Genomic DNA, 26,715 nt, shown 5'->3' with positions numbered 1-26,715 from the left:
TTTGGTTACATGGGCATTACGAGTAGTATTCTGATAACTCAGTTTGGCTCAAAATTGCTGGGCAATTTGTTGAAATCACACATGATAAAATTGAAACTCGCATTCGCAACGTGATAATGAGTTGAGTGTTTGAAAAGCGTATAGCAGGGTGCAAAGTGTAGCTGGCCTTAATCGTAAACGTATAGACTCTAGAGAGCAATATTGATCTGAGCTTGCTATTGCTAAGCAAGAGAAATTTCATTTTACGGAAACTTATTTCTGAATGCAATCACAAATGCTGTTATTTTAAAACATTGTTGTAGAGCATGATATTTAGTAATATAATGCACAATGGGCGATTCTACAATAGCAAATAAGTACCTATTTATTATATATAATTTAATTCAAGATTATTTATATGCTTCGAATACTTAATCAATGTCTGGCATACACAAATTGCACTTAAATGAATGAATCAATTTATTTCCTTGATCTTGATTCTCACTGCGGCTTATGTCACAGATCAATCTGAGTTCTATTACATCAAATATAATTACAAATGTTGAGCGTTGTCATTATCAAGAGCCAGACTCGTCCTACAGTGGCTCTTTTTGAATTTTTTTCGGTAGAAAAAGTAGATAATGCACTCAATGAGATAATAAAATAAATTAGAATAAAAGACCGAGGCTTTGTAACCTTTGAAGAATTTTTTATATTCTCAGACTGAACATGCAATGATATGCAATACCGGCGCTACTGTGCATGGTTTTTATAAAAAAAATTGTCTTGTGCATATTAAGTGCACTTGTCAATTTGACTAATTTGAATTTGCATTGCAACGCAAAAGTTTCCAGTGTTGTCATAATGCACTAGACAATATAAAATTATACTTGGTATTTTAAGTATTTTTTCTGTTCAGTGTAGCCTATTTAAAATTCGGCAATCGTAGTTATCGATAAGGTTTTTGACTACTTTTGCCGGCACTAGCTGATAGCGATTTCCTTGCTTATTTTCTTGAAATTCGCGGTTATTTTATGAAAGCAACGCGAATTTTTTTCGGTAGTTGTCGAGGACGTGATATTTAATTTAACACTTTTCTATTCCACGTAGGAGCAAACATTTGTTTTCCTATTTGTTAACTTTGACTGTGTAAAACTTACACCGTAAAAGATAGTCGGCCAACACATTTTTAACTTAGCTTTCGCTGCTGCGTTCTTGTCTTTTAAAACTGTATACTTACACATTTATATATTTGAAGTACAGCATTAAGCTGAATTGAGTGTTCTACTAAAGTGCTAGGGAAGTGTTAATAAAGTCTGGCAAAGCAATGCATAAGCTAGTAGAAGATGAAAACTTAATCATGGGAACCAATCGGAACATGTGCGTGTAAGTAGATCTTGTTTGTATGTTTTTGCTATTACTTCTTCCTCTGGACCCAATTTTCGGTCGTCTAAGCTTAATATTTTATTTAAGTACATACATACGTACGACAAAATCACCGAGAAACATTTTCTCAATTACAATGCAATTAATTTTTAGGTTCGTTTCAAAGTGCAAAGATAATTTGTAGCAAATGTCAAATTAGAAATGCATTAAACTGAAATTTGAAAAAAGGTAAAAGTTTCCAGTTTCCAGTTTCATTCAACGGTTTTGTAATTATTATATTCACCTCACGATTTACTATAAAATAATGTTGCAAGTAGAAATTTTGATAATTGATAATGGAAACAAAACATTTATTTCATAATAATACATTTGCATAGCGTGACCAGAAGCTACGTTCATTATTTAGGTCGCAATGCGTTAAAATAAACCTCATTGTCATTGTTGTTATTCGCTTTCAGCGAGGGTAATTAGTAAATTACTTCCAGTCGAGTAGACCGCGATTATCCAACCATGGCAGCAATTCTGTCATCACCTGCACATATTTTGGGTTCGTGTACATGGCGGTCTTTACTTTAGAGTCGTCGTTTGGATACTTCTCGAGATCTCCGTTCTGGGTTTTGTCCAGCATCACAACTGGCAGAACCTTAGACGCGACCATGTATGCTTAAAGGAGAATTTAAATAAGTACGAAAATCATCATGTAATATCTTGAAAACATACCTGACAATCCATTGCGGAAGAGAGCCGCATGTAGATTCTTCAATTTGGGCAATGGACGATGGTATTGCAATAGTTGAAGATTCTCAATCAGATGGTCGAAATAATAACGTACGAGATAATCAAATTGCGCGGTCTTAATATTGGGAGCAGCCGATGAAAGTATCAAATAGTACAGATCATTAGCTGGTGAACCATATTTGCCAACTTGAAAGTCTACAAAAAGCGTCTCCTTGATCTTGCCAAAAGCATCGTACTGGAACATGATGTTAAAGTTCCAGCAGTCGCCATGGTTGAGCACATTGAATTCCCTCGTTGAAACCTGCTGATTTTGCAGCAGTCGATCTACCAGATATTCATCACTAGTGGCCTTCAAAATATGGTAATTAATATGACTAACTATAAATGGTAAATTTTCAGACTTACCAACTTATCATAGATCTTTTGGGCATTCTTCCACTTCTTGAGCTGCGCCAAAAATGCGCCCGAAGCATTAAATTCCTGCAACAAATGGCGATTTGCCTCACTGAAGACACCGACAGTGAAATCTTCACTGTACATGCCAAAATGCTCTACATAGCAAGCGGAGGCAGCATGGAAGGCAGCCAGCTTCTGCAGAACTTCTTGCATATGCTCCAAATCCAATCCTGCCAAGCGATTTCCGTTCTTGAAATTCTTTGGGCGTAAATCCTCTAGTAGCACATAGTCTACACCCAAATCCTGATCAATCTTATAGGCTTTGGGGGCAAATTGAGTCGGTTTGCCGGCATCAGCAAAAAGTTGCTCGAATTTGGCAAAATGTTGTGATACATTTCCTCCTCCTTCGGGAACAGTTTCAACTTGTTTAGAATAGACGCCATTACTTCATTGTTATGCTGAGCCTTCAGCACAAAAGATACGCTCTTCGTGCTGTGATCTGTGGAGAATATTTTTATGAACTATTGATAGTCACATCGATTTCTACTCACCGATTAGCTCAACCTCGACAATCAGGCGAATCATCAATGTGGAGTAGTTATCTTCGGCTCCAGTGCTATGCGGCGTCACAGAGAGTATTTTCTCGAAATCTCCAATCTGCGCTCGAACCGCATTCTCCAACGAGATTCTGGGCAGCCAGGATGGCAGTTGAGAGTCCGTAGACTCAACATTTCCATTTGTTTGCTTAGACTCGGTCATTTTAGTTCTGAAATAAATTCACACAATTCCCAAAGCGAAATCGAAATCAAATTAATCTATTGTCGTAAATTATTGTCTTTTCAACTTGTGACTAATAGTACTCTGGAGCGATAATCAACTTCTTCAATGTATTAACTGTTAATAGTGTGACAACATCACCAAACAAGTCGATTAATTATCAGTTCGTCTGAATCGAAATATGAAGAGAAGAGATATGTTACTCAAACACCTCTCTTTCTCGGTCTTTTTATCTTTTACTTATCTGTATTTATTCTTCTCTAGATAACTCCGAGGCTATGCAAATATTTCACACCCTTTTTTTATGCTAATTGTATATGATATAGAGTTACACCCAATTTGGTTTTGCCAATTTGCTAACGTCAAGCAGTTTACAAGCTGCAAAAATTTCTTATGACATAGAACAATACTAGATATACTATATATTCTTATCGCATAATAACTTTCTTTCTTGGAAAATATACTTTTCTCAATGGTCAGCGTAATAAAAATCGATCAATAATTGACTAGAGCCTTTTTAATTTGTAATTATCAATACGGAACCGATAACGTCAATAATAAAGACAATACAAACAAGTTTTATTGTAAGTAGCTTTTAGTAAAGATAATATAAGTAGAGTGCCACCACAGAAAGCTACAAATCACTATTCAAAGAACTATTACAAACAAAACTAATTGACGAACTGTTAAGTGGATAATGTTCAACTCTGTATACTCTTTTTACAGGGTATTGTCTTCAATTCTGTTTTAGGAGTATTATATAACTTTTTTTTTTTTTGAGTTTTTGGGGTTTTTATCCCCCTCAAATGTCGAATGTTTCAATGTCAAATGGGTATTTCTGGACTCTCGTTGGTATAAATTGTGCTCACAAATCATCGAATATTGATTAGGTTATTATCAGCGCTGCAATCGGCACATAATTATATCGGACACAAACTTATAAATCAGGTCACATGTCAATTGTTACAACATTTTCGTCGACTTCGAGTTATATTTGCAAAAATATTAATTATACCGAAATTTCTTTATTTATATTGACTCTTGTATGTGCCATATGAGATAAAGAAATCAAAGGCGAGTTTTTCTCTTCTTCTATGCACCAAGCTAATAATCAGGTTGTTAATCTCAGTTTCGCCATAAATTAATAATATTATTACACTTATTGTTCCATTTTAATAACTATTTCGATGAAACTAACACAGAAGTCAACTATTTAATATTTCTTTTTTTTTGGATGCAAAGGTATCTCAAAATCTGAGCACAAACACTTTGAATGTGAGACATACCTTTTTCCTTAATTGACAAAAAGAGACTGAACTTCGAGTTGTTTGAAATTGTGAGAGCGATTGAATGCAGTTCGGCCAGCGATTAATTTCAAATGATGGCAGGTGCCCTGTTGTTGGCCCGATTTGGTATTAGCCATAGAATTCTTATCGCTTGTGTTCAATTAAAGTTTATTTTGTAATTTTATTCGCACAAACCCGGCAAAAAGCGTCACACTCACAAAAAACCAACCTCTGCGAGACTGAGTTTTAAATAAACATATGATATGAGTATGGTCGCGTAGGCAATTGTTTCACTGATAAGGAAGGCAAGGCACTGCTGGTCTCTTCTCTGGCTCCCTGCATACTCGAAATACCCATTTGTTCATTATTTTGTGCTATGTGCTCTAATTATTGTGATTCTTTATTAATTGTTTTTGCTCGTGTTGCGACTGTGAATCACTCAAACATGTGATAGACAACAATATTCTTTACTTACTTATATAGTAAAAGTAAATAGAAGAAATCATTCAATCATTCAACACTATCAAACAGTCACACAACTTTAACACTAGACGCTTTTTAAAATCTATATCAGTAGACTAACAACCTTATAAGGGATTGGTATTCGTATAAGAGAGTAAAGAATTAGTTTATAAAGAGCAAATAAATGTAGGTTTGTTATTTACATTTATTGAATCTTTGAACACTGCTTGCAATCAATTGGAACCGTAAAAATATTAAAACCATCGAAAGAAACATTAAATATCATAAAAAGAATATCGTCTGACGATATAAACACAAAAATGCAGCAATTGTAAATTTGTATAATAAAAAAATAAATGCGAGAATTGCGAAGTTAAAAAAGTGCATAAACATTCACAGCCAATTTCATATAAGGATAATTGTTGTTTCTTTAATAATCATGTGAGATAAATAATATTTTAGATAACAACGTTGTCGAAACTTAACAGATTATCTTCGGGATAATGCCATATTTTCATTTAAGTATCAATTAAAATAATGATTTGCAAATCCTTGAAGTATTTTATATTTATACTTTGTTAATACACACATTTTAGAGTAATTTAAAGTTATTTATCTTTAGTGCTACATATAAATGCACTCATGTGCAATAATGTTAACTTTGATAGCCATGCAGAATATTGTGCGAATTATAAAATGGTTTTTTTTTTTGTGTGTAATGATTAGAATTGAAGGGCTCCGCGATTTAACATCCAAGGCAGAATAGCACTAACATGCTTGCGATAACGAGCGTTACTAAACATTTGCATTTTCAAGCCCTCTCCGTCATCTGATTCGGTGACAAAATCGCTTAAATTGGCATCATCGGTGCGATCAAGAAGTAGTGGTGGGCATAGCATTAAAACAACCTGATATCCTGATTAAAATATAAAGTACAAAAAACATTTCGTGAATTATAAAGATATAATAATAATATGAAAACTATTTCTTACCAACAAACCCGTGTTTCAGCAATTGCTGATGAATAGAGCGCAACGTTGGGATCTTTTCCTCTGGGTATTTGAGCAATTGAAGATGCTTTTTCAGTTGATCATGATAATTCTTGATGAAGTAGTCGAAATGACTGATCTTCAGATCAAATTGTGTAGAAGCCAGCAAGAAATACATGAGATCATATGCCACCGAGCAGTATCTAGGCAACTGTAGATCCACAAAATAAGTTTCGTTAGGTTCAGGGTTGCCTTCCTTATACTGAAAGAGTATATTATTGGTCCACAAATCACCATGGGCAAGCGCATTGAAGTCTTCTGGATCCGGGTTATTCAATCCGTAAATTAAATCGACAAATTTTGGCTGAATCGCATGCTATAAATATTAATTTGACATTGTTTTTGTTCAAGCACAAGAAATAAATTTGTTTATTTTACCACTGCATCGCTGTAAGACTCGTAGTCATCGTATTTGGTCAAGCACTTGAATAAATACTTTCCCAAAGTCTCTGCGGTTTCCTCGATTTGAGGCCGCATGCCGTCCGTATAAGTCGGTGCAAAATAATGCTGCTTATAAGCGCCTTTAAACTCAATGCGAGCTGCAGAGGCTGCGTGCCACTGGGCTAATTTGGTAAGGACACTAAGAACGTGGCTTTCATCAAGTCCTTCGAGGCGGTCAACGTTCTGGAAGCCAGCGGGTCGAAGATCTTCAAGGAGTACATAATCATCGGGTGTATTAATTTCATAGGCGGTGGCTCCAAATCTAACTTGAAGTCCAGCATCTTTATACATTTGCTCCAATTCGGGTTTCACATTTAAAAAAACGTCTCGTTCAACGTCAAACATGTTGTTCTTCTTAAGAATCTCTCGGTACATTTCAAAGTCGTGCGGAGTTTTTAACATGAAGCTAATTTCCTTAGAGTTCTTCCTTAAGCCAGACAGGCAACGGGACAGCACTTTCGTCCGTCATGATTAGCTTATACTTTTATTGATTTTGAGTGTTTCCTTGCAAAGGCGTATAATAATTGAGTTTTTTGTATGCCCAACAGCTACCTGAGACTAATTGTAAGTGCGACATGGTCTCTTGACAACACTTCGAAGTGGATTTCAAAAGCTCTCAGTTTGTATATCAGCATTGTTCCGCGTCAGTTATGTTACCATATGGTGAACTTTCCACAGCTTTTCTAACGGCTGACGAAATATTCACAAGTCTTAGCGAAATTGGAATACGCTATATTTTCGAAGTATGTACATATATTTGAACACAAGACAAGAAGAAGAAAAAGCTTATAATTCCTCTTTGTCATGTGAGTTACTGCAGAGCTCATCAGCTTAAAATTAATTCATGTATTTTCTTCTGTAATTTTGAGCTATAAAAGTGCAGTGTATTTCATTAATGATGCACGAATGATTCTAATACGATATTGGTATCCAATTGACTAGCTAAAATAAAGCAGATCAAAGCTACTGCGTCTTATCTAAAACCTCTTTAGATAGACACTACAATGAATTATGGAGATATTCAAAGATAATAGTTGATAAAAAAATATTTCAAATACAGTATAAAATTCATTTATTAATATTTTTAGTATGTCTATTAAATGCAGTGTGAGCAAAATTATGTAAGTAATAGTGTTAAGTATGAAAGATATTTTCTCATATCGAAGTATTTCAATCTTTTAGAATGCAAGCTTTAAGGTTCAATATGGCAGAGCTCCACGATTGTACAACCAGGGCAGAATAGCACTGACATGTTTGCGATAACGAGCGTTGCTAAACATTTGCATTTTCAAGATGTCTCCATCATCTGTTTCGGTGACAAAGTCAGTCAGATTGGCATCATCTGTGCGGTCGAGAAGAACTGGGGGGCACAGAATTAGGGCAACATGATATCCTAAAGACAATAAGAAAATCTCTCGATAAATAACATTTTTAAAGAAGAAAACACAAGAAAAAGATATCATACCAACATATCCATGTTTCAGCAACTGTTGATGGAGAGAGCGAAGAGTTGGAATCTTCTCTACTGGGTACTTGAGCAATTTTAAGTGTTCCGCCAGTTGATCATGATAATACTTAATGAAATAATCAAAATGACTCAGCTTGAGATCAAATTGTGTGGAAGCCAGCAAGAAATACATGAGATCATATGCCACCGAGCAGTATTTAGGTAATTGAAAATCTACAAAATAAGTTTCATTTGGTTCATCGCTCTCTTCTTTACTTTGGAAGAGAATATTGTTGGTCCACAAATCACCATGGGCAAGCGCATTGAAATCTTCGGGATCGGGTTTATTTAATCCATACATTAAATCCACAATTTTTGGTTGAATTTTGTGCTGAAATAATGTAATAAAATGGATATTTCGACTTTTGTAGAGAATTTTCATTATAGAAACTTACCACTGCCTCACTGTAGGTTTCGTAGTCATCGTATTTGGGCAAACACTTTAGAAAATATTTTCCTAGAGTTTCTGCTACCTGAGCAATTTCTGGCTTCATACTATCTGCATAGGTGGGCTGAAGATAATTATGCGTATATACGCCTTTAAATAAGATACGTGCTGCTGAGACCGCGTGCCATTGAGCAAGCTTTTTAAGTACACCCAAAACGTGAGCCTTATTTAAACCTTCAAGACGATCGATGTTCTGGAAACCGGCAGGTCGAAGATCTTCGAGGAGTACATATTCATCGGGTGCATTAATTGTATAGCCAGTCGCTCCAAATCTAACTTCTAGTCCAACATCTTTATACATTTGCTCCAACTCGGGTTTTACATTTAGAAAAACATCTCGTTCAACGGCAAACATGTTGTTCTTCTTAAGTATCTCTCGATACAGTTCAAAGTCGTGCGGTGTTTTCAGCATAAAGCTGATTTTCTCGATCGAATTATCTAGTTGAGTTAAGAGTTAAATAAAATAAATTTATTTCTGCATGTGTAAACTCACCTTTCAATTCAACTTCAAAGTGCAATCGCAACATAATTGTGGAGTAATTCTCTCCTGGTTTGAGACCAGCCTCTGGCTTGTAGCTCTTAATGCTGCGATATTTAGGAAAGAGTTTCTTCAGCACATCTTCAAAGAGTTGTTGCTTCAGCCACGCAGGCACTTGGACATTGTTATCTTCAGTCATGATGAATTTCTTTGTTGCAATTTAATATTACTGATCTATAATTATTTTGAGAACAAAAATGATTTGCTTTTGCCGGCACTTTCAGCAGACTAAATTGTACATGCGATTTGTTTCTCTTTTCAAGCTTTTTAGTCTGATGGCATCACAATGATTCACTCACGCTGAGCTTTTAAAAGCTTTTAGTTTGTTTACTCTTTTTCTCTCTCTGTTGATATTCAATGTACATATATACAAGAAAGAGGTCCCACGATCTCTTTTTACGCTATGCATGTGGGATTCACCAAAGGTCTGAATGTAAACTGGCACATAAGTTAAATATTATTTTATTGCCTTTTAAGCTGAAAGAGAAAATCTTACTTCGTTGTGGGCGTCGATTACTTATTTGCCCAGCATTATTGTTGTATTCAAAGCAAATAATTATACACTTTGTAAACTCTACAAGCATTGTTGCAAAAGCATAGAAAAAAGTTTGTGTATACAGAAGTTCAAGGCTGCGACAACAAATTAGTGTTTGTAATTTGTTTGTTTCTCATTTGGATTCGGGGAATAACAAGTTTTAATGGTTTGTGCGCTTTGGGAAGCTCAGTAGGTGCCTTTGTTAGAGAGTGAATTCTTAATGATAATTAAACACAAATTGTGCTTATCATAATGAGTTGCAACAATTTTAGTAGTTAATTTTAACGCGAGTTCTGATCAACAGATTCTTTAAAATTTATTTAATAATAGTCAACACTATAATGTCAATTTTCTATTTTACTAGTCTATCTTCTTATGAATTTACTTGCTTCTTTTGCTTAGTTGTAAAGCTCCTCGATTGTGAAGAAAGGGCAAGACAATCTTCAGATGCTCTTTGTATTGTTTGCCACTAAATAACAATGTTCGGAAGGCATCTCCCTCTGGCGTATCGTCAAATATATTCTCAAAGGTTGCGGTTTCCGTTGGTTCCAGGTTAGCGCCCGTCATAACACCGCCCGCCGTCGCATACCCTGTAAATGAGCAACAGATGTAAATTTTCTATTTTTATCTTGACTTTTTATGTAATCATACTCACCCCAAATGCCGTATTTCAAGAGCTGTGTGTGTATATCAATAAGAGTTGGCAGCTTTTCAGTGTAATTGAGTAACTTGAGATGCTTTATCAGCTGATCGTAATAGTGCTTTACAAAATAATCAAACTTGTTGATTTTCAGTTCCAGCTTGGGCGATGATATCAGGAAATAAAGCAAGTCCATTGCGACATTGCCATATTTGCACATTTGATAGTCGACTAGATAAGCGTCCAACAATTTGTCCGTTGTCTGATCATATTGGAACATTAAATTGCTGATCCAGCAATCGCCATGGTTTAACGCATTGAACTCATTGGGGTCGATAACACCCACGTCCATCACGTTTTCAAAAATGTGCCCCTCCATAGCTTTTAGATCATCGAAGTACTCCTCATGTCCTTCAAATGTTGACGCGGTCTTTTGCATGTACTTGGCCATGCCATCTGTCATTTTACTCATCATTAACTTGCTATCTTCTCCAAAAAGTCCCTCCAACAGTCGTTGGGGATAAGGACCAATTGTGGCAACTCGAACTGCCGACGCCGCGTGCCATTGCGCCAGTTTTTTGAGCAGAGAGAGACAATGTTCCTCATCGAGGCCTGAAAGTCTGTTGGTTGGTCGAACTCCTTTTGCCTTGAGATCCTCTAGTAGAACGTGATCGTATGGGACGTCTAATTTATAGCATTTGGCTCCAAACTCTACATCCAAGCCAACGTCGCTGTAAAGTTTCTTGAATTCTTGCACATATTTCGTGAACATTTCGCGTTCCAAGTCAAATATGTTGTTCTTGTTCTGACCCAATGTCTCTTGGTATGCCTCTGAGTCGTGGGCCAACTTCAGCATGTACGAAATGGATTTTGTGGAGCTATCTACATTTACATAAAAACACAACAAATTAGAAAAATTTTCCACTGCCAATAACTTTCACTTACCATTCAATTCGATCTCCAACTCAATTCGCAGCATTAAAGTGGCGTAGTTATCACCAGGTTTTGTGCCTCGCGTAGCGTTGAATTTGTTTATTTTCTTGAAATTCTTAAAGGAGTCTTTAAGAACCGGTTCAAAGATTTCGGCTTTCAGCCAACTGGGCAGTGACGAGTTCGACATTTTTGCTGAAAGTATCTTGAGCAAATATAAATTAAGTGTTGACTGTGTGATGAGCGTCGCACAACTTTTAAGAGCTGAGCGTTTTTACGATTTATATACAGATTTGCCAAAGCTTTTGTTATCAGAAAGCTTTTTCACCAAAAGGTATTTCATAAAAAGATTAAATAAGCGAAAAGGAAGGTTGTAGAAGGCACTTAAACACACTTAAATTTCAAACTATTGTTTGGGAATACTACCATTTTATCTAGAGTCATATGTCTAACCATTATCGCAGTATCAGCGAGTCAATCATACTTTCAATGTTTGTTTTTCGTTTTTTGTTTTGATACGTTGATTCGTGCTTTGATAGAGAATACAAGAAAAGGTTCCGTCCTCCATTTCGATACTCTCAATTTTGTTGTGCTTCTCAGAGATAAGATACACTATCATTGTGTATAGGAGAGAGAAATTCGATTATTGGACGAGAGAGTTTCTATTCTAGGAAAACCAAACAGGGAAGAAAAAAGTCTGATTTTTGGACATGCAATCGATATTTTATTTTTTTATTTCCTCAATTACAAGTGTTAAATTCGTTATCACACACAACATTGAATTATCTTGACGTGATAGCAAACAGTTTACTTCAAGGCTAAAATTGCAGTATACAAATTTAAGAAGAGAAAATAAAGTTGCTTAGGGGTCTAGGGCACCGCGGTTCAGAAGCCAAGGAAGAACAGCTTGGATGTGCTTACGATAGCGAGGATTGGAATAGAGTAAGTTCTTGAAGTCGTTTCCCTCAGTGGTATCACTAAGAAAGTTTTCAACACTGGCAGCTTCGGTGGGATCCAATAAAATGCCACTCATCACACTCGTTGCGGTTATGTAACCTGCGATTAATGAGTTAACATGGTATAAAATATATTAGGATACTTTTTTAACTAACCCCATAGACCATTCTTGAAGAGCGATAAGTGAATATCGCGCAGAGATGGGATAGCCTTCGAATACTTGAGTAGTTTCAGATGTTCAACGAGACTCTCGTGGTAAAACTTGATATAATAATCAAATTTAGTCAGCTTGTCCTCAAATTTCGTGGAGGATAGTAGGAAATAATACAGATCCTGAGCAATAGACCCAAATTTGGGCAATTGAAAGTCAACTAAATAGATCTCTTTGATTTTGCCAAACGAATCGTGGGAGTACATCATATTATTGCTCCAGAAGTCGCCATGGTTCAATGCATTGAACTCATTTGGATCAATTTTAACCATTTTATAAACTTTATCGTAAATCCTGGGTTGCAAGGCTTTCTAATTTGTAAAATTATAGTTATTACATAGTTATGAAGTCGATTGAGTTTCAATTATTATATTTACCACTTGCTCGAAGTACTCCTCATTTCCATCGTATGTGGCACAGCATTGAAGAAAGCTCTGTGATAAATTCTTGTTCATCTCGATCATCATGGCACGATTTTGTTCCGTGTAGAATCCAACCATTAGGTTCTCTGGATAGGCTCCTTTCGTGGCCACACGCACCGCAGAGGCTGCATGCCACTGCGACAACTTTCGCAGTGCAGATTCAGTATGAACCTGATCGAGACCCTCTAGACGATTGGTATTCTTAAAGCCTCGGGGAGCGAGATCTTCTAGAAGTATGTAGTCAGTCTTTGCACCCTTGACTTCATAAGACTTGGCGCCGAAGTTTACCTCCAAGCCAACATCACGGTACAATTGTTCCATCTCTGGAACAACCTTCTGATACATGGCTCTTTCTGCCTCGAACATATTTCTTTGCATCATCATCATGGGTATGTTATCGATCTTATGCGGCACTTTTAGCATGTACGATACCTTCTTCTCTTTGCCATCTACAAGCAAAACAGAATGATTATGAATTGATCATGAAGGTGTAATAATTAAATTTACCATCTAACACGACTTCTATATTCACTCGCAGCATTACAGTCGCATAGTTCTCGCCAGCCGCCGATCCGCTGATTGCTTTGAAGCTCATTTTGGAGAATCCCCCTACGGATTCTTTCAGCACGTCAACAAAGTTTTCGGCTTGCACCCAATCGGGAATTTTGCTGGCAATTGGATCTATTTTTGCCTCGGACGCCATAATTTTTATTTAATAATTCCTGAATTGAAATGAATTGCACTCGCGATTGCGATTGTATTAATACTTGATTGGTCGGCGTTTGATGTAGCTCTCCTGCTCACCAACTGGCTTCTAATGCGTCTATAGCTTTCGCAGTTCTTTATAAAATGGAAAAAAAGCTTTGCCAGTTCTCTTCGGTCATACACAATCGAGTAGTGCTCTTCCTTTATGTCTTGCATCTATCTCTTCTATCAATCTTCACGCTCTCTGACAAATTGTTAACATTTAAAATGGAATTAGGCTTATTGGTTAAAACTAAACATATTAAAAAATTGTATGTAGGTTGCAACTGCTAATATTAAACATTTCTGAATTTAGAAGTTTAACAAGTCTTAAAGCTTTAGTCCAATAGTATTTCAAGCTATTGATGCAAGTATACCTCAAGTGTATACTAATTAGTTTATAGTAAATCTGGTCAACATTTCATTACTATAGTTCCAGTGTACGTACAATGCAATCATCGGGAAATAATTTAAGTCCCAAACCAACGCATAACATTGATAACACTTGTAAAATGTATTCTTATCGTTTTTGTGCGCTAAGAGTCACGTTATCGATTCCAAACTTGAGTACATCAGCTATGACACATCCAAAATGATAATACAAAAAAATCACTTATCGAACATTTATTCACCTTCATCAGACATACAAATATTTCTTGCGTTTAGAGATCCTCAAACACACCACGGTTTAACAGCCAAGGTAGAATAACTTTCATATGCTTCCGGTAACGAGCATTCGAATAGAGCAAAGACTTAAAGTCCGCACCCTCGCCGTCATCGCTAAGAAAGTTATCAAAACTTGCTTTTTCTGTGGGATCGACCAAAACGGCGCCCATAACACCCGTCGCTGTAAAATAACCTAAAAACATTTACAAAATATATTATCAAATTGTAAAAAACAAAATGTAAATAGTCAATTTACCCCAGAAACCATGTTTGAAGAGCGTCATGTGAATTTCACGTAGAGTTGGCAGTGGTTTTGAGTACTTAAGAATTTTTAGATTTTCCACAAGATTGTCATGATAAAACTTGATATAATAATCAAATTTAGACAACTTATCCTCAAACTTAGTTGACGAAATCAGGAAATAGTACAAATCCTGCGATACAGAACCATATTTTGGCATCTGGAAATCTACCAGGTATGTCTCCTTAATTTTATCAAATGAATCATGGGAAAACATCATATTGTTACTCCAAAAGTCGCCATGATTTAATACATTCAGTCCATTGGTATCTGGTTTGGCCAGTTTAAAGCATATATCAGTTAACTTAGGCACCAATGATTTCTACATGTAACAAACAAATTAATGAAAGTGTTTTAAAATAGTCAATTGACTTATAAATTTACCACGATAGTTAAGTATTCCTCGCTGTCCTCGTACGTTGCCAGAGACTTCAGAAAGCTCTTTGTCAAACTACTGTTCATTTCCTCTATAATTGGGCGACTTTCTTCCGTGAAAAATCCAGTGCTATACTTTTCGGGATATGGTCCTATATGGGCTACACGTACAACGGAGGCAGCATGCCATTGGGACAATTTCCGTAGAGCTGATTCTGTATGTGCCTGGTCCAAGCCTTCTAGACGATTCATGTTCTTGAACCCCTGAGGAGCAAGATCCTCGAGAAGGACATAGTCTGACTTGGCGTCTTTCAGATCATACGATTTCGCACCGAATTTTACTTCTACGCCCGCATCACGGTACAATTGCTCCATCTCGGGAACAATTGTTTTATACACAGTACGTTCGGCTTCGAAAATATTGTTACGTTTCATCATCGCTTGAAATATTTCCGACTGATGAGGAAGTTTCAACATGTAGGAAACGGATTTTTCCTTGCCGTCTAAGAACAAATTACATATATAGTGATAAGAAAACGAATGTAATTATTATTAATTACCTTTTAGTTCCACTTCAATATTCACTCGCAACATGATAGTTGCATAGTTTTCACCTGCTGCTGATCCGCCAGCAGCTTTGAAGCTTTTAATTTTCGAGAAGCCATCAACAGATTCTTTTAATACATCAGTGAAGATTTCAGCCTGCACCCAATCTGGCACTTTGCTATCAGATGCTTCAGTCGCCATTTTAAATATGTTATTTTAATGGAATATTCAATTATTTACGCCGTAATAACAGATGATATTCCTATGATTGTCCACACGATTCTAATAGTTGTTTTGAGTTTACACATTTATTAATACTCAGTTAGGGGGCCTTCAAACATATCTAAAGAGCATTCAAAAGCTCTGATGGGGTTTCTCTTTAAGTTGTGAAATATCGAAGCTTGGCAAGCTTTTCAACTGATAAACGAATAAGTTATTCGCAGAATACTATTACTGATATTAAATTAAAAAAAATACTAATAGTCTTCTTTGGATACTCTTTCATGGTAGTTTTAAAAGAAATTTAAAAAAAATGACAAACAAAATAATAACAAGCTGGGTAAAATAAAGGGATTTTTAAATATTTCCAATTGCGTCTAACACTTTCGGTCGGATTGCTTCATTTGAAAATAGTTATCTTATTAGCATACAATATCTTCTAACTTTCAAACGTTTGTCAAAAAGAAGAAAGAGCTATGTTTGATATGCCGATATTAAGAAAAAAAGAACATTTTGTAGTAATTCATGTTGACTGCTGAATTCGCAGAAAGTAATAAAAATAAAAATTTATTTACCTTAAAGAAAAAAAAAATCGATGTTCAATTTAACATTCCTCGAAAACACCACGATTTAATAGCCAAGGCAAAATAATTTTCATATGCTTCCGGTAACGAGGATTAGAATAGAGCAATGATTTAAAGTTTACACCCTCCTCGGTGTCACCAAGGAAGTTATCCAAACTTGCATTTTCTGTGGGATCGACAAGAACTGCACCCATAACACCTGTTGCTGTAAAATAACCTAAAAGTAAAACAGAAAATATAAGTAAACTTGTAAACAATTAATATTAAATATTCAAATTACCCCAGAATCCATTTTTGATAAGTGCGATGTGAATTTCACGTAGTGTTGGCAGCGGTTTTGAATACTTGAGAATTTTCAGACTTTCCACAAGATTCTCGTGATAAAATTTGATATAATAATCAAATTTAGTCAACTTATCCTCAAACTTAGTTGAGGAAATCAGAAAATACAAAAGATCGTGAGCTACACTTCCATACTTAGGCATCTGGAAATCTACCAGATAGGTTTCCTTAATTTTACCAGACGAATCATGGGAAAACATCATATTGTTACTCCAAAAGTCGCCATGATTTAATACATTCAGTCCACTGGTATCTGGTTCAGCCAGCTTGTAGTATATATCAGTTAACTTAGGTTGTAATGATTTCTGAATAAAAGAAACCCAAATTATTAAAATTGTTAATATTTGGATAACGACTTAGTAACTTACCACGATGTTTAAATATTCTTCGTTGTCCTCGTATGTTGCAAAGCTCTCCAGGAAGCCTTTTGCCATACTGGCATTTATTTCCGTTACAATGGGGCGATTTTGTTCTGTAAAAAATCCAGTGTTATATTTTTCAGGGTATGATCCTATTTGGGCAACACGTGCAACGGAAGCAGCATGCCATTGGGACAACTTCCGTAGAGCTGATTCTGTATGTGCCTGGTCCAAGCCTTCTAGACGATTCATGTTCTTGAACCCCTGAGGAGCAAGATCCTCGAGAAGGACATAATCAGTCTTAGCATCTTTCAGGTCGTATGATTTTGCACCGAATTTCACTTCTACGCCAGCATCACGATACAATTGCTCCATCTCTGGAACAATTGTATTATATGCAGCACGCTCTGCTTCAAAAATATTGTTGATTTTCATCATCGCTTGGAACATTTCCGACTGATGAGGGAGTTTCAGCATGTAAGAAACGGATTTTTCTTTGCCATCTAGTAAGTAGATTGAGTATTAGAATATTTTTTAATGCCAGTTAACGTCATAAATTACCTATTAGTTCCACTTCAATATTCACTCTCAGCATGATAGTTGCATAGTTTTCGCCTGCTGCCGATCCTCCAGCAGCCTTGAAGCTCTTGATTTTCGAGAAACCCGCAACAGATTCTTTTAATACATCAATGAATATTTCAGCCTTCACCCAATCGGGCACTTGGCTAACAGGTGCTTGAGTCGCCATCTTATTATTGTATTCTGTACACCGTAATTATAGATGATATGGTTGTGACTGCTCACACGATTCTAATAGTAATTTTAAATTTTCACTTGTATTCATACTCAATTGTTAGACCAATACAATACAAATATCACTCAAAAGCTCTGACGGTTTCTCTCGCAAAATTGCGAAATATCTCAGCTCAGCAAGCTTATCAATTGATAAGCCCCATTCCTAAAACACTATTGCTGATAATACTTTTAAAAAATACTGGATACTCACGATGAATTTCGAAAAAAGAACCGTTTCTTTTGCTTCTGTATCGATTTAGTTTGATATAAAAATGTTTTGATTATGCAAATTAAAAAGATGTGTGGATATATTATTAAGGATTAGACTGTCGGGCTTTGGTGTATAAACTGACTGCGGAAAAATTTAATTAAAGGGTAAGAAAATGTATTACAAAAGTTTGTTCTTTATTAAAAAACTTTATTATTTAAAAAGAACTTTTTTAAATCTAGTACTACAAATACTACTTTTGTCATTCAGTAGTCGAACGCACTTTGCATGTAATCACATACATATATGTGCATAATTAATAACAACATTCTATTTATAAATAAAAACAAAATTATTAACGTATAACCATTTCTATTGAATGGAGTTTCAGAACTAAAACTTAAGGTTTAGATATAAATTCGAGAGACCTAGCTTCCCTTTTGTTGTTTATATGTATATGTTTTCTTATTTTCTAACATTCTGTTATAAGTATGTTAGTTTAATAGTATTTACTGTCTCTACTTTGTTTATGTTAATTTTGGCGATTTTATCAGCTTGCTAAAAAAAGAGGTTCGAGTATGTGCTAAGTTTATTCAGACTTAAGCTTTTCAAAGTTTTCTGATAATGTGAAATGATATTTGTGCCAAATTACAACGAAAATTTAAACATAAATTTGAAATATGTCAATAAAAGTCAAATGTGATTCTTCTAAATTATGCCAAGATTTAGTAATCAAGGCAAAATTATTGTAATGTGCAGTTGATATCAGGGATACTATTAAATCAAGTCTTTATATCCTCGTAGGAATCGTTCGGTTGAAGATAGCGATCAAAAGTAAATATATATGTTATGTCTTCTCATTCTAATAAACATTTGCCACCGCGTTTTTATATCTTACTACCTTTTTAGGTAACTATTTGTTCAATTCAATAAATTATAAAGTGATGAAGCTTTATAAAGCTCGGCTAACCTTTCACTAGGTTGTGAAATATTTTAGCTTAATTTGTATCTTGCATGGTGTATAATATCTAAGAGAAAATATGGGTTTGAATCTTTGAAGAAGTTATATATAATATATATAAACTAAATTGTTATAATAAAAAGAGATTCAAAGAGCTTTGTGCACATTTTACTATTCCTTTTTATTTTCAAATACTTTGTGATATGCAAATAATTAAAAAATTATATCAATATTCTTCAAACACGCCTCGATTCAGTAGCCATGGCAATACCAATTTAACGTGCTTCTGATATCGAGGATTCGAATAGAGCGATTTTTTGAATTCGTTACCATTGTTTGTATCGCTCAGCAAATCATCAAAGTTAGCTTTTTCTGAGGGATCTGCAAGAACAGCATTCATTATTCGGGTCGCAGTGAGGTAGCCTAAAATAATGAAATATAAATTAATAATAATATATCAAATAAATTAATAAATTAAGCTATCCATTCTTACCCCAGAAACCGTATTTCAAAAGCGAAATGTGAATATCACGCAGAGTCGGCAATGATTTTGTGTATTTCAGAAGTTTCAGATTTTCCACGAGATTCTCATGATAAAACTTAATGTAATAATCGAATTTAGTCAACTTATCTTCATATTTTGTTGATGACAATAGCAAATAGTATATATCTTGCGCTACTGTTCCATACTTTGGCATTTGAAAGTCTATTAGATATGTCTCACTTACGTTACCAATAGAATCATGAGAAAACATTATATTGTTACTCCAAAAGTCGCCATGGTTAAGTACATTAAGACCGTCGCTATCTGGCTCAGATAATTTGAAGGATATATCAGTATATTTAGGACCAAAGATTTTCTGATTGAATGATAAAGAAGTTAAATAAAACGAAAATGTGATTTATTGTATAGCCTTACCACATGTTCTATGTATTCTTCGTTATCCTCAAATGTTAGCAATCCATTTAAGACGTCTTGTGATGTATTGCTATTGATGTGAGTCATAATTGCACGATTTTCTTCCCTGAAAAATCCAATACTATACTTTTCTGGATAAGGTCCAATATTAGCAACTCGTGCAGCTGAGGCTGCATGCCATTGAGAGAGCTTTCGTAGCGCTGATTCGGTGTGAACCTGGTCCAGGCCCTCTATTCTGTTCATGTTTTTAAAACCATGTGGAGCGAGATCTTCAAGCAGGACATAGTATGAGTCAACACCTCTTAGATCATATGATTTGGCGCCGAATTTTACTTCTACACCCGCTTCACGATACAATTCTTCCATTTCTGGAATAATTGTGTTATACATTGTACGTTCTGCTTCGAAAAAATTGTTTTTCTTCAATATTTCCAGATACATTTCTGACTGATGAGGAAGTTTTAACATAAAGGAAATTGATTTTTCTGAACCATCTGCAATAAAGTGTGTTTTTGAATTACAAAATTTAAAATTACTTGCACTCAAATACCTTTCAGTTCGACTTGAATATTCACTCGCAGCATGATAGTGGCGTAATTTTCTCCTGGTGCCGATCCGCTATCGGCTTTGAAGTTTGTGATTCTCACGAAACCTTCTACAGATTCGTTTAGTATATCAATGAAGATATCAGGCTTTACCCAATCAGGTATTATGGTCTTGGATGCTTCAGATGTCATAGTAAATGTTGTTATTTATTGAAAATTTGAATAAGAGATAAATGTGTACAGTAACTGTAGTTATTAGAGTCGGTTTGCTAACGCTATCCTACTGGTTGTTCTGTGTATGAGCAAACGCATTTATAAGCATCGACAAACAAATTGTGAAACTCTATTTCACAAATACAAAAAGCTCGACAAGCTCGAAAAGCTCTGTTGATATCTCTTTAAATATGTAAGTTGAGCTTTTAAGATAGGTCGCATGTTAAAATTCCCTAAGAGATATGAATTTCTCTTACATTGAAACTTTAATAATGTGAATTCAAATTAGAAAGCTATTGGCGAGTAAGCTCGACTGTTAGTTGCGATACACAAAATAATAACACCACACCAATTTTCAGTCGTATTAAAGATTCATATTTTGTCTAATATGAATCTTGTCTTACAAAAAAGTTATATTTACATATCAATTAATATCACAAAGTTGAATAGGGTTCATTGAAAAAATTTTGTAGCTCATAACCATAAACATGATATTCTAAATTATTGATAGCATAAGACCTGATCAGTCACTTTTAACACGCCACACACCTGAATTTGAACAATTAAAACTCACTAGTTAAGTACTTCTTTCGATTAAACAATTCTTTACTCTGTGAGGTCAACAACCTTTAAAAACTTTTCTCTTATCATTATTTGAAAGTAATAATCACATTAATACTGTTAAAATTGCATTACTCATCAGAATTGATAGTGCCAAGAACACTTATAAAAACTTTATTAAGCTACTTCAAAATATGAAAGTATCAACATACACATATACATATGTTTGATTTAGTATTCTTCAAATGCTCCACGATTTAATAACCATGGCAATACCATTTTAATGTGCTTCCGATATCGAGGATTAGTGTAGATCAATGCCTTAAAATCAGCTCCCGCATCCGAATCGCTGACAATGTTGTCAATACTCGCACTTTCTGTGGAATCTACCAAAACAGAGCCCATAACACCCGTTGCAGTATAAAAACCTACGAACAATCCGAGAAATAATTTCAATTATAAGTATATAAATTCAAGTAAGATGAAATGTTTGTTTTCTTACCCCAGAAACCATATTTGAAAAGCATGATGTGAATTTCACGTAGAGATGGCAAAGGTTTTGTATACTTTAACCTTTTCAGGTTTTCCACAAGATTGTCATGATAATATTTGATATAATAATCAAATTTAGTCAATTTATCCTCGTATGGAGTTGAGGACAAAAGAAAGTAGTACAGATCTCGTGCAACACTTCCGTATTTGGATAACTGAAAATCTACCAAAAATGCTTCCTTAATTTTTCCAAACGAATCATGGGAAAACATAATATTGTTGCTCCAGTAGTCTCCATGATTTAAAGCATTGAAGCCAGGCAAATCGGGTTCAGCCATTTTATAGCAGTTATCAGTGAACTTGAGTCCAACAGCTTTCTGTATTGATAATAGCGAATTGAAACAGTTTTGAAAACAAATCATTGAAATATCTTACCACTTTTTCTATGTATTCCTCATTATCCTCGTATTTGACGCAGCTTTTTAGGAAGCTATTAAATATATTATTGTTGACTTCCGTCATAAGGGGACGAACATCTTCTCTGAAGAACCCTATAGTATACTTATCTGGATAAAGTCCCAAATTGGCTACCCGAGTAGCGGAGGCAGCATGCCATTGGGACAATTTTTGAAGAGCTGATTCAGTATGTGCTTGATCCAAACCTTCTAGTCGATTCATGTTCTTAAAACCCTGAGGAGATAGATCCTCGAGTAGGACGTAGTCCGTCTTGGCATTCTTCAAATCGTATGATTTTGGTCCGAATTTCACTTCTATTCCCACATCCCGATACAATTGTTCCATCTCGGGAATAATTGTATTGTATATTGTGCGCTCTGCGTCAAAGATATTGTTAGCTTCTAACATCTTTTGGTACATTTCCGACTAATGAGGTAGTTTCAGCATATAGGAAACCGATTTCTCAGAACCGTCTACAATATATTTCGATGCATCACACAATACAAATAACTTGTTTACGCTCGGGTCAATTACCTTCCAACTCGATTTCAATATTCACTCGCAGCATGATAGTCGTGTAGTTTTCGCCAGCCGCAAGTCCGCTTTCGGCCTTGAAACTTTTGACTTTCGAGAATCCTTTAAAAGATTCTTTTAACACATCAGTGAAGATTTCGGGCTGCAGCCAAGCAGGCACTTTATTATCAGGAACTTCAGTTGCCATTATTGTGTTCGGAATTGCGAATACGACTCTAATGGTTTTTCTGCATTTAAGCAAGGGTATTTATACCCATAGGTAAGCTTCATATGCTAGAAATTCTCTTTTAACATAACATAGAAGCTCTAAAGAGCTTTGCGAAAATCTCTCTTTAAGTGTGAATAAGCTTTCCAACTGATATTTATTTATTGAGTATTTTAGAATGGTAAAAAAATTGTGTATAAATGTTTGAAAAATTTTTTGTATGTTAAGTCTATTTAATATTTATCATTTATAATTAACACAGCTCCAAATTTTATATCATTTTATATACAAATTTGATTCTGCACCAAAATCATCAAACCGCTAAGTATCTTTAGTTGCCGTCGCATCGAATTTATTTTGTTCGGTAATATTGGCTTACAATTATTTGCCTTTTGAAACAATAGACTGATGCAATCTGTTTGGCGATGTTTCTCTTCAAATTACTAAACTAATTTGATAATGTAATTTATAAGCATATATTTCATTACTGAATACATGCGATGCATACCTCCTACACATTTGTTGATGCATTGAATTCTTATCTAGCTTTTGCAGTATGTGAAAGCTTTATAGTTCTCTCGCTATAAGCACTTTTGTAGTTCTCTCTTACTGTATCTCTTTACTTAGGTGCTTAATTCAAATAGAAATTAGAAAAATTCTCTGAACAAATGTTGATTTCTGCTTAAAAAGTAGCATAAATACATTGATCCCACACGTGTGGGAATTTTTAGGGGGTTTTTAAAATCTTTACTTAAAATTTTGACAAGTCTAGTCAACTTACAATTTATAGCATCATGTTGCTGCGGGAACAAGTCTTTCGAACTTATTATTAAATCTGTTTATTACTCATATCACATTTGCCGTAGTTTGGAAGAGAATAATCGTAGTGCGCAGTTAGAAATGTGCTTTTTTCAAATGCTCGAGTTCATTGGCCCCATGCAATTCATTTTCGTATTTCAAAACAAAGCAAGGTTCAATGACCCCTGAACAATTTTCCCCTATCATCATAATAAAACTTATAGTTACCTTGAAATTATCTACGACAATTTCATTGTTTTGAAATACATTTTCACACTTCATTGCAGGTACAATTATTTTATTATTTCATAAAATATTCATATACATATATTTAATTTAAAGATCATCAAATACACCACGATTTAATAACCATGGTAATATAGATTTCATATGTTTCTGATATCGAGGATTGGTATAGATCATTGTTTTGAAGGCATCGCCTTCGGCTGAATCACTGAGAAAGTTATCAAAACAAGCATTTTCCGTGGGATCAACCAGAATAGCACTCATAACACCTGTCGCAGTAAGATAACCTAAGAATAATCAGAAGTGATAATAAAATCCAGACACAAAACTATTAAGATAAAGTGTCACTTGCTTCTTACCCCAGAAACCATATTTCAAGAGCGAAATGTGCATTTCACGTAAAGTTGGCAAAGGCTTTGTGTATTTCAGTAGCTTGAGATTCTCCACGAGATTCTGGTGATAAAACTTTATATAGTAATCAAATTTAGACAACTTGTCCTCAAATTTGGTCGATGAAAATAGAAAATAATACAGATCCTGAGCCACACTCCCATACTTGGGCATCTGAAAATCAACAAGATATATCTGCTCTATTTGGCCATTCGAATCGTGAGAGAACATCATGTTGTTAGTCCAAAAATCTCCATGATTTAATACATTAAGCCCAGTTGTATCTGGTTCAGACATTTTGAAGCACATATCGGTGATCATCGGCTGTGCCGCTCTCTAAACAAAAGATGGAGAAAGACCATATAAGAAGGCCATTTAAAGGATTAAGACAGTTTATGCACTTACCACATGCTCAATGTATTCTTCGTTATTCTCGTATGTCTCACAGCTCTTGAGGAAGTTCGTTGATAGACTATGATTCATTTCCTTAATCATTTCGAGGTTTTCTTCTCTGAAAAATCCAACTATATACTGTTTTGGATAGGGGCCTTTTAAGGCAACTCGAGCAACGGAGGCAGCATGCCATTGCGATAATTTCCGCAAGGCTGATTCAGTATGAGCTTGATCCAGTCCTTGAATTCGGTTCATGTTCTTAAACCCTTGAGGAGCAAGATCCTCTAGTAAGACATACTCTGACTTTGCATTCTTCAGATCATAGGATTTCGCACCAAATTTTACATCTACACCAACATCACGATATAATTGCTCCATCTCGGGAATAATTGTTTTATACACAGTACGCTCATACTCAAAGATATTGTTGCGTTCCAACATCTTAAGGAACATATCCGACTGATGAGGGAGTTTTAACATATACGAAACCGATTTCTCAGAACCATCTACAATAGATTGCGATATTCTGCATCACAATAGACAAACAATTTGTTTATTTTCAGGTCAATTACCTTCCAGCTCGACTTGAATATTCACTCGAAGCATGACAGTCGCGTAGTTTTCTCCAGGCGCTAAGCCGCCGTTGGCCTTGAAGCTGATGATTTTAGAAAAACCTTTGACAGATTCTCTTAACACGTCAACAAAGATGTCGGGTTGCACCCAATCGGGCACTATACTCGATGGATTTTCAGCCGGCATAGTTAATTTGTAAGTACTATAACTGTGTAAATAATTCAAACTATCGACACAGAAATTGGAGTTGTTGTTTCCGTAATAGTCGACACAATTCTAATGAAGGTTGTGCTCTTTCAGCACATTTATATACATAACAAATAACTCTCTCCAGACAGCATTTAAAAGCTTTCCAAAGCTCTCTGGGTTTCTCTTTGAATCGTGACATATTTACTGGGAACGTGATTTTCAGCTGACAAACAGAAATTTTAGAATTCTCTCAATGATCTTTTGAATACATGTTAGTGTGTTAGTAATATATAAAGCTTGTTTTCATACCCTATCGCTTTGAAGAAAAGAGTGAGCTCCCTTGACCATAGAAATACAAAAGAAAAGAAACGAAATATTTTGGGTAAATATATTAATCACAATATTCGAAGGGTATCTTCAAGTCGACTAAAGACTACGACGATTTTTACGCTACGAATTATTACTCGCGCTCATTCACTTTCATATCGAATTTTGTCTTTTGTTTTGATAAGTAAATTCTAGTTTTGACTTTCCACTTTGTTCGTAAATACATTATTTCTCAGTAACCAAAGCTTTATTTTAGAGGGAGAGTACCATCACTGATAAACGTGAATATGCTTTATTCATTCATTTAATATGGAAAGCGGTTTGATTCAATAGCAACTAACTGATATGGAATTTTGTATTTGAGTAGTTTTAGAGTTTTTGTTTTGTAGTAATACTATTTTAAAAACCTAACTACACTTTATAAAATTTTGTGAGTACTCTTCTTTTTAATATTCATGTCAATTTTAGCTAATTATTTAACCGTCTCTCACCGTTCATTCTGAACTAATTGACAAGTTCTTCGCTCTGTTGGCGATATTTGCAAAAACAACAAAATTTATGGGACAAATTCACTTGAATATATAAATGATGCATAAGGTTTTCTGGGAAATAGATTAAAAAGGTTTCATTGATTATACTTGAACAATTTTCCGTTATTGATATCGACGCTGAGAGTCACGTTATCGACTCTAAAATGAAATACCTGTACTCATCGAAGTTTATTGTCCAAAAACACCTATTACCAATTTATTTACCTTCATAGAATAATATAAATATAAATTCAATTTAATGTTCCTCAAACACACCGCGATTTAGAAGCCAAGGCAAAAGAAGTTTCATATGCTTCTGGTAACGAGGATTAGAGTGGAGCATTGACTTGAAACTGGCACCCTCCTCGGAATCGTTAAAGAAATTGTCAAAACTAGCAGTTTCTATGGGATCGACCAAATAAGCATTTAAAAGCTTTCCAAAGCTCTCTGGGATTCTCTTTAAATCATGTCATATTTACTGTGAACGTGATTTTCAACTGATAAACAGAAATTTAAGAACTCTTAATGATCTGTTTAATGGT

The 26,715-nt window shown here is 35.0% G+C and overlaps 9 protein-coding genes and 1 pseudogene across 11 annotated transcripts; all 10 read right to left on the bottom strand.

Annotated features, from left to right (window-relative positions):
• Positions 1-1,698: 1,698 nt before the first annotated feature.
• On the bottom strand, positions 1,699-4,691 carry LOC117576108 (uncharacterized; annotated as a pseudogene).
• Positions 4,692-5,468: 777 nt separating this feature from the next.
• Positions 5,469-7,091, bottom strand: LOC117576979 (uncharacterized). The gene is made up of 4 exons (XM_034262158.2): positions 7,067-7,091; positions 6,452-6,969; positions 6,017-6,389; positions 5,469-5,940 (listed from the first exon to the last, which is right to left on the bottom strand). The coding sequence occupies exons 1-4, from the start codon at positions 7,089-7,091 to the stop codon at positions 5,747-5,749; spliced, it is 1,110 nt and encodes a 369-aa protein (XP_034118049.1). The 3' UTR covers positions 5,469-5,746.
• Positions 7,092-7,588: 497 nt separating this feature from the next.
• On the bottom strand, positions 7,589-9,243 carry LOC117576560 (uncharacterized). The gene is made up of 4 exons (XM_034261399.2): positions 8,963-9,243; positions 8,417-8,907; positions 7,980-8,352; positions 7,589-7,907 (listed from the first exon to the last, which is right to left on the bottom strand). The coding sequence occupies exons 1-4, from the start codon at positions 9,144-9,146 to the stop codon at positions 7,714-7,716; spliced, it is 1,242 nt and encodes a 413-aa protein (XP_034117290.2). The 5' UTR covers positions 9,147-9,243; the 3' UTR covers positions 7,589-7,713.
• Positions 9,244-9,453: 210 nt separating this feature from the next.
• Positions 9,454-11,356, bottom strand: LOC117576553 (uncharacterized). Its single transcript, XM_034261391.2, has 3 exons — positions 11,128-11,356; positions 10,198-11,064; positions 9,454-10,132 (listed from the first exon to the last, which is right to left on the bottom strand). Exons 1-3 carry the CDS (start codon positions 11,300-11,302, stop codon positions 9,924-9,926), a joined length of 1,251 nt encoding a protein of 416 aa, XP_034117282.2. The 5' UTR covers positions 11,303-11,356; the 3' UTR covers positions 9,454-9,923.
• Positions 11,357-11,819: 463 nt separating this feature from the next.
• LOC117576551 (uncharacterized) lies at positions 11,820-13,524 on the bottom strand. Its single transcript, XM_034261390.2, has 4 exons — positions 13,210-13,524; positions 12,658-13,151; positions 12,225-12,591; positions 11,820-12,168 (listed from the first exon to the last, which is right to left on the bottom strand). The coding sequence occupies exons 1-4, from the start codon at positions 13,403-13,405 to the stop codon at positions 11,975-11,977; spliced, it is 1,251 nt and encodes a 416-aa protein (XP_034117281.2). The 5' UTR covers positions 13,406-13,524; the 3' UTR covers positions 11,820-11,974.
• A 533-nt stretch (positions 13,525-14,057) lies between these two features.
• On the bottom strand, positions 14,058-15,612 carry LOC117576555 (uncharacterized). The gene is made up of 4 exons (XM_034261393.2): positions 15,349-15,612; positions 14,798-15,291; positions 14,369-14,735; positions 14,058-14,305 (listed from the first exon to the last, which is right to left on the bottom strand). The coding sequence occupies exons 1-4, from the start codon at positions 15,533-15,535 to the stop codon at positions 14,109-14,111; spliced, it is 1,245 nt and encodes a 414-aa protein (XP_034117284.1). The 5' UTR covers positions 15,536-15,612; the 3' UTR covers positions 14,058-14,108.
• Positions 15,613-16,082: 470 nt separating this feature from the next.
• On the bottom strand, positions 16,083-17,636 carry LOC117576559 (uncharacterized). Of its 2 annotated transcripts, none has more exons than XM_034261396.2 (4): positions 17,400-17,636; positions 16,848-17,341; positions 16,418-16,784; positions 16,083-16,354 (listed from the first exon to the last, which is right to left on the bottom strand). In XM_034261396.2, the coding sequence occupies exons 1-4, from the start codon at positions 17,584-17,586 to the stop codon at positions 16,158-16,160; spliced, it is 1,245 nt and encodes a 414-aa protein (XP_034117287.1). In that variant the 5' UTR covers positions 17,587-17,636; the 3' UTR covers positions 16,083-16,157. The 2 variants fall into 2 exon arrangements, with proteins under 2 accessions (XP_034117287.1, XP_034117288.1); XM_034261397.2 differs by having other exon boundaries at positions 16,851-17,341.
• Positions 17,637-18,966: 1,330 nt separating this feature from the next.
• On the bottom strand, positions 18,967-20,589 carry LOC117576558 (uncharacterized). Of its 2 annotated transcripts, XM_052007667.1 has the most exons (5): positions 20,272-20,589; positions 19,722-20,215; positions 19,531-19,662; positions 19,296-19,401; positions 18,967-19,225 (listed from the first exon to the last, which is right to left on the bottom strand). In XM_052007667.1, the coding sequence occupies exons 1-5, from the start codon at positions 20,456-20,458 to the stop codon at positions 19,029-19,031; spliced, it is 1,116 nt and encodes a 371-aa protein (XP_051863627.1). In that variant the 5' UTR covers positions 20,459-20,589; the 3' UTR covers positions 18,967-19,028. The 2 variants fall into 2 exon arrangements, with proteins under 2 accessions (XP_051863627.1, XP_034117286.1); XM_034261395.2 differs by having other exon boundaries at positions 19,296-19,662; positions 20,272-20,584.
• Positions 20,590-21,201: 612 nt separating this feature from the next.
• On the bottom strand, positions 21,202-22,806 carry LOC117576562 (uncharacterized). The gene is made up of 4 exons (XM_034261401.2): positions 22,523-22,806; positions 21,968-22,461; positions 21,543-21,909; positions 21,202-21,468 (listed from the first exon to the last, which is right to left on the bottom strand). Exons 2-4 carry the CDS (start codon positions 22,406-22,408, stop codon positions 21,272-21,274), a joined length of 1,005 nt encoding a protein of 334 aa, XP_034117292.1. The 5' UTR covers positions 22,409-22,461; positions 22,523-22,806; the 3' UTR covers positions 21,202-21,271.
• A 1,007-nt stretch (positions 22,807-23,813) lies between these two features.
• LOC117576556 (uncharacterized) lies at positions 23,814-25,482 on the bottom strand. The gene is made up of 4 exons (XM_034261394.2): positions 25,127-25,482; positions 24,567-25,060; positions 24,131-24,497; positions 23,814-24,058 (listed from the first exon to the last, which is right to left on the bottom strand). The coding sequence occupies exons 1-4, from the start codon at positions 25,311-25,313 to the stop codon at positions 23,862-23,864; spliced, it is 1,245 nt and encodes a 414-aa protein (XP_034117285.2). The 5' UTR covers positions 25,314-25,482; the 3' UTR covers positions 23,814-23,861.
• Between the last annotated feature and the right edge of the window lie 1,233 nt (positions 25,483-26,715).

The sequence above is a fragment of the Drosophila albomicans genome, chromosome 2R, assembly GCF_009650485.2.
Source record: "Drosophila albomicans strain 15112-1751.03 chromosome 2R, ASM965048v2, whole genome shotgun sequence".
NCBI lineage: Eukaryota > Metazoa > Arthropoda > Insecta > Diptera > Drosophilidae > Drosophila > Drosophila albomicans.
This window is presented reverse-complemented; position numbering and strand designations above follow the sequence as displayed.

Bases quoted from the DNA above. Each gene is read 5' to 3' on its own strand.
- LOC117576979 (XM_034262158.2), bottom strand. From the start codon at position 7,091: ATGTCGCACTTACAATTAGTCTCAG. The intron at 6,390-6,451 runs GTAAAATAAACA...TAATATTTATAG, and splicing joins AGTCTTACAGCGATGCAGTG to CATGCGATTCAGCCAAAATT. The intron at 5,941-6,016 runs GTAAGAAATAGT...TATTTTAATCAG, and splicing joins GCTGAAACACGGGTTTGTTG to GATATCAGGTTGTTTTAATG.
- LOC117576560 (XM_034261399.2), bottom strand. From the start codon at position 9,146: ATGACTGAAGATAACAATGTCCAAGTGCCTGCGTGGCTGAAGCAACAA. The intron at 8,908-8,962 runs GTGAGTTTACAC...TAACTCAACTAG, and splicing joins CTTTGAAGTTGAATTGAAAG to ATAATTCGATCGAGAAAATC. The intron at 8,353-8,416 runs GTAAGTTTCTAT...ACATTATTTCAG, and splicing joins AAACCTACAGTGAGGCAGTG to CACAAAATTCAACCAAAAAT.
- LOC117576553 (XM_034261391.2), bottom strand. From the start codon at position 11,302: ATGTCGAACTCGTCACTGCCCAGTTGGCTGAAAGCCGAAATCTTTGAA. The intron at 11,065-11,127 runs GTAAGTGAAAGT...ATGTAAATGTAG, and splicing joins GTTGGAGATCGAATTGAATG to ATAGCTCCACAAAATCCATT. The intron at 10,133-10,197 runs GTGAGTATGATT...GCTCATTTACAG, and splicing joins CTTGAAATACGGCATTTGGG to GGTATGCGACGGCGGGCGGT.
- LOC117576551 (XM_034261390.2), bottom strand. From the start codon at position 13,405: ATGGCGTCCGAGGCAAAAATAGATCCAATTGCCAGCAAAATTCCCGAT. The intron at 13,152-13,209 runs GTAAATTTAATT...TTTTGCTTGTAG, and splicing joins TATAGAAGTCGTGTTAGATG to ATGGCAAAGAGAAGAAGGTA. The intron at 12,169-12,224 runs GTTAGTTAAAAA...CATTAATCGCAG, and splicing joins CTTCAAGAATGGTCTATGGG to GTTACATAACCGCAACGAGT.
- LOC117576555 (XM_034261393.2), bottom strand. From the start codon at position 15,535: ATGGCGACTGAAGCATCTGATAGCAAAGTGCCAGATTGGGTGCAGGCT. The intron at 14,736-14,797 runs GTAAATTTATAA...TGTTACATGTAG, and splicing joins AGGAATACTTAACTATCGTG to AAATCATTGGTGCCTAAGTT. The intron at 14,306-14,368 runs GTAAATTGACTA...AAATGTTTTTAG, and splicing joins CTTCAAACATGGTTTCTGGG to GTTATTTTACAGCGACGGGT.
- LOC117576559 (XM_034261396.2), bottom strand. From the start codon at position 17,586: ATGGCGACTCAAGCACCTGTTAGCCAAGTGCCCGATTGGGTGAAGGCT. The intron at 17,342-17,399 runs GTAATTTATGAC...TCTACTTACTAG, and splicing joins TATTGAAGTGGAACTAATAG to ATGGCAAAGAAAAATCCGTT. The intron at 16,785-16,847 runs GTAAGTTACTAA...TCTTTTATTCAG, and splicing joins AAGAATATTTAAACATCGTG to AAATCATTACAACCTAAGTT.
- LOC117576558 (XM_034261395.2), bottom strand. From the start codon at position 20,458: ATGACATCTGAAGCATCCAAGACCATAATACCTGATTGGGTAAAGCCT. The intron at 20,216-20,271 runs GTATTTGAGTGC...ACTTTATTGCAG, and splicing joins TATTCAAGTCGAACTGAAAG to ATGGTTCAGAAAAATCAATT. The intron at 19,663-19,721 runs GTAAGGCTATAC...TCATTCAATCAG, and splicing joins AAGAATACATAGAACATGTG to AAAATCTTTGGTCCTAAATA.
- LOC117576562 (XM_034261401.2), bottom strand. From the start codon at position 22,408: ATGTACCAAAAGATGTTAGAAGCTAACAATATCTTTGACGCAGAGCGC. The intron at 21,910-21,967 runs GTAAGATATTTC...TTATCAATACAG, and splicing joins AGGAATACATAGAAAAAGTG to AAAGCTGTTGGACTCAAGTT. The intron at 21,469-21,542 runs GTAAGAAAACAA...GATTGTTCGTAG, and splicing joins TTTCAAATATGGTTTCTGGG to GTTTTTATACTGCAACGGGT.
- LOC117576556 (XM_034261394.2), bottom strand. From the start codon at position 25,313: ATGCCGGCTGAAAATCCATCGAGTATAGTGCCCGATTGGGTGCAACCC. The intron at 24,498-24,566 runs GTAAGTGCATAA...TCTTTTGTTTAG, and splicing joins AAGAATACATTGAGCATGTG to AGAGCGGCACAGCCGATGAT. The intron at 24,059-24,130 runs GTAAGAAGCAAG...GATTATTCTTAG, and splicing joins CTTGAAATATGGTTTCTGGG to GTTATCTTACTGCGACAGGT.